This window comes from the organism of the source record quoted next, unplaced genomic scaffold (genome assembly GCF_019419815.1).
Source record: "Pyrus x bretschneideri cultivar Hongxiangsu unplaced genomic scaffold, Pyrus_bretschneideri_v1 Contig160, whole genome shotgun sequence".
NCBI classification, from domain to species: domain Eukaryota; kingdom Viridiplantae; phylum Streptophyta; class Magnoliopsida; order Rosales; family Rosaceae; genus Pyrus; species Pyrus x bretschneideri.
The window spans coordinates 69,698-76,496 of NW_025999458.1; the positions used below are offsets into that span (position 1 = coordinate 69,698).

A 6,799-nucleotide genomic window follows, 5' to 3' on the forward strand; every position below is an offset into this window, starting at 1 on the left:
ATTCTGGACAACGCAAAAAGTAACATGATGACCAAGAAAAAGATGGTCATTCCCAAACAAGCAAGACCAAAAGATTGACCAGGAAAAATCATAAACACTGAGCAGATGTGTGGTGCCAAGCTTCTGATATGGACATGAATATTTTTCGTACTTGAACGATTTTGATATTATGAACTTCTGTACATGAATATAGCTTTCATAGAATCTCTATCTTTATAACAGTGAGGAATTGCACACTGCCAATCTCTATCTTAGGTATATAAATCTAATTTCAATAAATCCTGTTTTCTGTATGTACATATTATCAAAATATTTTAAACATTTGCAGCAATGCGCGGGCACTTTTGCTAGTTATATATACTAAAACTCAGTTTCCCTAACACTGTTCATTAACAGTGAACTCCCCAGAATGCCCCAAAATTGCTCTTGGTTGTCCGGGTTTTCCACTTTTTGGCCAGTGAAATGGCGACATTGCCCTCGGTGGCCACGCGTCTATCATCGCTAATCCTTCTCCTTCGATTTCTTCGTTGCTTTTTCTTTCCGTTCGCTTCTCTCTCTCCATCCTTAGCTTCTGCAAATTGTCTAACGTTTTTTCTCTTCCACGCTAGTGTTGTTCTTGGTGTCCACCCTTTGCAAGTTTCTCCGTCTGATTATTCACCTTCATTTTTCTTCTGGAAAATTGCTCGTTCATGAACGGTGGAGGGGCTACAGATTTCTGCCTTTTTCAATTCGATTGAAATCTGTTTTTTGCTTGCGTAGTCTTAACGTGTTTGGGTGATTTTTGCATTTTTTTAGCGTACGTGATTTCGTTTTTTAGGTGGTTCTCAATTGGATTCCACAGTAAAACCCAGAAAGGTATGAAAATTTCAATTTTTTTGGATTCTTAATTTATTTTCAGTGTTAATTTCTGATTTATTTTCAGTATTAATTCCTGAATAAATTATTATTTTTGATAAACCCACTTAGAATCTGATCTGGGTTTTGCTTCGATTCCATAGTAAAAACCTTGAAACTTAAAGGCATGAGGCACCTCCACGCCTCCCAATCTGCCGACGTTAGAGCGCTCACCACATGTTCGTCATTAATCCTCAAACAGTCGAACCCACTTCTCTCTCCCTCTCCGTCTCCGTATGTGTTTGCACTGTTGCTCCATCTGTATGTCGTTAGAAACTACTTGAGCAGCCGCGAGCTCAGGTAATTTACTCTTTTGTGTGTATTGGGTTGGTGAGTTATTGATAAAATCTGAAATGACTTGAAGATTTGATTTGGGTTTTGCATGTTTGTAGTTTTTAAAATTATGGTTTGTTTTTGGGACTGGAATTTGGATTATACATGATTTAAAAAAATTTCATATATATATGATTTGAGTTTAATTCAGGAAAATTATTATCTATGTTGTATATTTCCAAACTCAGTTATTGGTTGAATATACTCATTGGTTGAAGCCTGAAAGTAAAAGACTGCTCCAAGGCAAGGGAGAAGTGTCGCTTCTTCAGTATTGGGAAGCTTTCTTGAAGAATTAATCCAAGTGATGAGGCCATTTTTGATATATGTTTAAATGTTAACACTTTACAGATTTTCAGTTTCTAAACAATGAGATGATGCGACTGTTCAAAGTGCTTTTATCATTAAGGTGAGTGATTTTTGTTTTTTGCTTTTAGCCTTTTGTGATTAAGAAAGTTTAGTCATTTGTTTACCGACTTATTAATTGGTGAGAAGATGAAACATTTTGCTGCTGGTTGCTAACAAAGTAATACAATCTCACAAAAGAGTTTTCGTTTTTTTTCTTTGTTTGCTTGAATTATGTATTGTTTTTTTATAAAAAAATTCGTATATAGTTTTGGAAATTTTTATTTGGTTAGAAAAAGGGGAAGAATATAGGAAGAGGAGAATTACATGCTGTAATAAAAATGCTGCATTCTTATTTGTGTAATTGGATACAGGGTTGAAAAAGGAGTTGAGTGCTGTTGTTTGTGTCTTCATAGTTTCATCAAGATTTGAAAAACAATGAAAAGATATTATACTTATGGATGGAAGTAAAGCAAACAAAATTTTAACAAAAAATGCGACTGGGATGAGAGAGTATAGTAAGAGTTCATTATGGTAAAATATTGTTGTGCATGATTGTCACATCTCGGCTCGGGGCAGATCACTTCCTGGGTTCGCTCCACCACCGTAGCACGATATTGTCCGCTTTGGGCTTACCATTCCCTCACGGTTTTGTTTTTGAGAACTCACGAGCAACTTCCCAGTGGGTCACCCATCATGGGATTGCTCTAGCCTCCTTCTCGCTTAACTTTGGAGTTCCTACGGAATCCGAAGTCAGTGAGCTCCCAAAAGGTCTCGTGTTAGGTAGGGATAGGAATATACATATAAGGATCACTCCCTTGGACGATGTGGGATGTCAATGATAGTATTAAATAATCAGTTTGATAAATTAAAATGGTGTGATTAAATAAGATTATCTGTTGGGTGTACCTATATATGCTTAATAAATTGTTAATGAGTTTTTAATTTCATGTCATTATTTGCTCTGATGATTTTGTTTCGCTTTTGTATGTTTAAAATTGTCATGCTCTGTGTATTTGAGAATTTTTTTTTTTAATTTAAATTTTATTTCTGTGTATGGTCCAGTAAACTTCTGGTTCCCTAATCATTTGACTTAATTTTATTTCCACTTCTAAAAGTTTTTCCTGTAATTTTCTGTCATACAAGGATTGTTTTGTTGCAAAAAGCAAGGCCAATTTGTTTAGGGCTTGAAGATTTCTACATTCACCAGGTTTATCTTCGACTTCAGGTGCTTTGTTCCATTAACAACTTAAAGTCAGTTGCAACCAGAGTTTGGTTATGATTGGGTAAAATAAGCTGATTATCTGCCTATTTCATGAGGATATCAATAGGGACTATCTACCCAATCTTTTGTGTGTAAATAGTATGTAAATACACATCAAATATTATCTTTTGTATGTAAATTTATAAAAGATGTGAATATTAGAACGATGGCAATAGAACTGCCAATCCATATCGTTGTAAATAGATTTCTGTATGTATATAAATAGTATTGCATATTGTGTGTATTTAGAATTTTCTGCATGTTTTATACAATTTTAAAATCCGCAGCATTGCGCGAGCACTATTGCTACTCATTTCCTAGGCTTGAAGAATTTCAAAGTTGAGCAAAACTACGAGTTGCTCCTTTAGACAAAGATTTAGGATTTGAGCCAGCGTATGCGTATGACTCTGTATGAACTTGCTCCTGGAAATTCTTCCGGTTTTTTAGCCAGTTAAATAGGGGTTTTTGGGCACAATCTTGTGTGTGAATTTTGTTTTTATGGACCCTTATTTATTGTTATGTGAACGAACTTCATGTATGATTGTTTGAACCTTGGATTGCATCTAATATATATTAGATAACTCAGATATTTCATGTGTGTTGCTGTGTTTTTGCTTGACTAGCATCTTTGGCAGTTAAAACTGTTTCTAATATCTATCTGTTGTTAAATTTGGGTTTACGTTCGATAGAATTATGAATTCTTGTTCTATTATTCCATAGCAAACGATTCTGCCCGGTAGCGGTATCTGCTGGGCTTGTACCTTTTGTGGAACTAATATATCATATTACAAAAGGAAGACATGACATTAAAAAGGAGTACAAAGAAATAATATAAAACAAGCAAAAAACAACACCAAATGCGTAACCTTATAGCGGACTTATGAATTTCCTATCATCAGCTTGATGGTTTTAACAATCTCAACAAACCATTCACGCTTCCTTGTGATCACCACATCAGAAAGAACAACTCCCACCACCAACCCACTTCCGAGACCAGCCAAAACAAATTTCCAATCAAATTCAAACGAGCTCGAGTCATTTTCTTCGGTTTTTGAAGGCGACAGGCGAGGAGCCTTAGGATCTTCGCATTTCTTTGGCAAAGGATCTCCACACAATCCAGGGTTTCCTTCGTATGAACTGCTACCCATTGAAATAAGTTGGGTTCCATGCGGTATTGGACCTGTCAAGCTGTTGTTAGAGACAATGAATGTTTCAAGGAATGTAAGCTGCGCGAGGCTTTGAGGGATTTGTCCTGAAAGCTTGTTTTGTGAAAGGTCCAGTGATTCAAGCCACGTTAAATTCCCGAAAGATGATGGGATGGGACCAGTTAGGAAGTTACCAGATATATTGAATGACATCAGCCCCTTTAGGTTCCCAATAAATTCAGGAATCCTCCCTTCAAATTTGTTGCTTGAGATGTCAATCGCTACAAGGGCTTCTAGAATCTTCGGATAATATCTCTCCACACCTTTGCTAGTTATCGTGATTGAGTAATATTCCTCAAATAATATATTAGCATCGTCAGTTGTGTCTACCTTCATATATGTTGACTGGTTTCGAGTGACACCCCTCATGACATTCCCGGAAAAGATCTTTTGAGATGGAAATTTGCCTCTGAAACTATTAAAAGATAGATCCAGAATTCGTAACTCAGGGAAATATTCAACATTGTCCTGATGAGGTTCCTTCATCAGACCGTAGAACGCGTTCTGGTGCATTTTCAAAACTTTTAACTCCGGAAGAGCTCCCAACCAAAAGGGAAAAATATCGCTGAATTTATTGTATGACAGATCAATAAACTCAAGTGTCGTGTAGTTCCCCAACGACCTTGGTAGTTGCCCTCGCAATTGGTTATGACTAACATCAATCACCCTCAGACTGCTTGTGTTGGTATATATTTCAGGAAGAAAGCCGCTGAAAGAGTTGTTTCCAAGATATAAACCTAGCAGATCATCGCTGAAGTTTCCGAGACAGGGGGGAAGCATTCCACTCATATTGTTGTTGGAGAGGTCAAGGAACTGAAGAGAAGTCAGACTGCAGATCAACGGTGAAATTGCTCCATTTAGATTGTTATTCTTGAGCACTAAAACTTGTAGGTTAACCCAAGGAAAGGCATCTGAAGGCTGGACAATGCTTGAAAAGAAGTTGTCAGAAATGTCCATCCCCGCCAAAGTCTCTATGCTTGTGTTCAACATCCATTTTGGTACTTCATGCAAATTGTTGGAGGAAAGGTCCAAGAACACCAATGTTTCTTGATACTGCAGGAAACTTGGGAACTCTCTTATGTTGCACGAACTCAATCCTACAGATTTTAACTTTGGAAGTAGGCTTGCATTCGTACTTTCTGTTTCTGTGAAAATTTTCACTGTACCAGTCAGATTATTATCAGATGCATCAAATACCTCGAGATTGATGAGATAGGATAAGGAATTAGGTAATGGACCGGTTAACTGATTCGAAAACAGATAAAGGTATGTGAGGTGGGGGAGATTTCCTAGAGAAGGAATTGGACCGGTTAACTGATTCAAAAACAGATAAAGGTATGTGAGGTGGGTGAGATTTCCTAGAGAAGGAATTGAACCGGTTAACTGATTCGAATACAGATAAAGTACTGTGAGGTGGGTGAGATTTCCTAGTGAAGCCGGGATGTAACCGCTAAAATGATTATGGAAAAGTGACAGGACTTCGAGCTTGTTGAGACTACCGAGAGCAGAGGGAATGGAGCCACTAAAATCATTCATTCCAAGATGGAGCTCCTTTAGTTGGGTGAGGTTTGCCAATGAACTAGGGATTGGACCTTTAAAGTTATTTCTTGAAAGGTCTAAATGTATGAGCTGCCTAAGATTACCAAGTGAAGATGGAACCAAACCCGAGAAATTGCAGCGTGCCAAATCCAGCGTGTTTAATAAATCAAGCTTTTCGATTGAAGAAGGCAAATTTCCGAATAAGCTAGTGGAGCTAAGATACAGTGAAGTGAGAGGACTGCTTGTATTAAATTCAGGAAAATGACCAGTTAGACCTTCGTTGGAAGACAAATCAAGGGACGACAAGTTGGCCAGCTGTGAAATTTGGGAAGGGATTTGGCCAGAAAAGGAAGAACGAGAGAGATTAAGATGCATGAGCCCAGGGAAATTCCCAATGCTAGTAGGAATTCGAGAGGAATTGAAGTTGTTGTCAGCAAGGTTCAGCACTTGAAGATGAACAAGCCGGAAAAGGCTGCTGTTGGAGTTGATAGAGCCCAGGAGACAGCTGCTACTAAGATCAAGGCCAATAACATGACCCGTCCTCTCATCACACACAATGCCATCCCATGCACAGCAGCTGACGTTTCGTCCCTCAGCTAGTTTCCATTGCAAAATCTTTGGATAAGCATCATCAGAATACGAGGCAGATCTGTTAATGATGAAGCTTTCCTTGAATTGCAGCAAGGCAGACCTCTCCTCGTCATGACAAGATTGCTGCAATGAGGAAACTGATGAGCTAACAACCACGAGATGAAGCAACACAACTTTTGAAAGTGTATAACACATATTGGAAACAAACAAGCACCGGCGGAATCCCATTGTGTTTCGTTCTGCACTCTTCGATATTAGCATGAGAGTGAGGTTGTGAGAGAGGTTTTTTTATAGACCGGTCGTAGGGGTTCCGCAAGTTAGTTTGTCCCGAATGTTTCTTTCGCTCAATGCCAAGAGAAGTGATGATTACATGCCTATCATTCAGTTAGAAGCTATTACAACTCCGCCTGCAAGAAATCTAAACATTGAGTTAGAAGCTATTGCTGAATTAGAGTAACAATGATAGTTTCTTATAAAAAGAAATAATCCTGTTATGAAAAGTGTACAATTAAAAATTTAAAGTGCTAATAATAGTTTTTTATTAAAAAAAAAAAAAGAAAAAAGAATTTTCTTCAAAATAGGACTTCCTTAACTTTCCATGAGCTTTCGCTTCAACGTGTTCATTATTAGT

General features: G+C 37.7%; 1 protein-coding gene and 1 long non-coding RNA gene across 2 annotated transcripts; one reads left to right on the plus strand and one right to left on the minus strand.

Moving 5' to 3' along the window:
• Window positions 1–859: 859 nt before the first annotated feature.
• LOC103929510 lies at window positions 860–3,066 on the plus strand. Its single transcript, XR_007257251.1, has 3 exons — window positions 860–1,194; window positions 1,576–1,633; window positions 2,716–3,066. It is a non-coding gene; the product is annotated as an uncharacterized LOC103929510 (long non-coding RNA).
• Window positions 3,067–3,711: 645 nt separating this feature from the next.
• Window positions 3,712–6,396, minus strand: LOC125475864 (receptor-like protein 35). Its single transcript, XM_048581218.1, has one exon. The coding sequence runs from the start codon at window positions 6,394–6,396 to the stop codon at window positions 3,712–3,714; it is 2,685 nt and encodes an 894-aa protein (XP_048437175.1).
• Between the last annotated feature and the right edge of the window lie 403 nt (window positions 6,397–6,799).

What these genes read in the sequence shown, in the direction of transcription:
- LOC125475864 (XM_048581218.1), bottom strand. Translation starts at nt 6,396, where the DNA reads ATGGGATTCCGCCGGTGCTTGTTTGTTTCCAATATGTGTTATACACTT.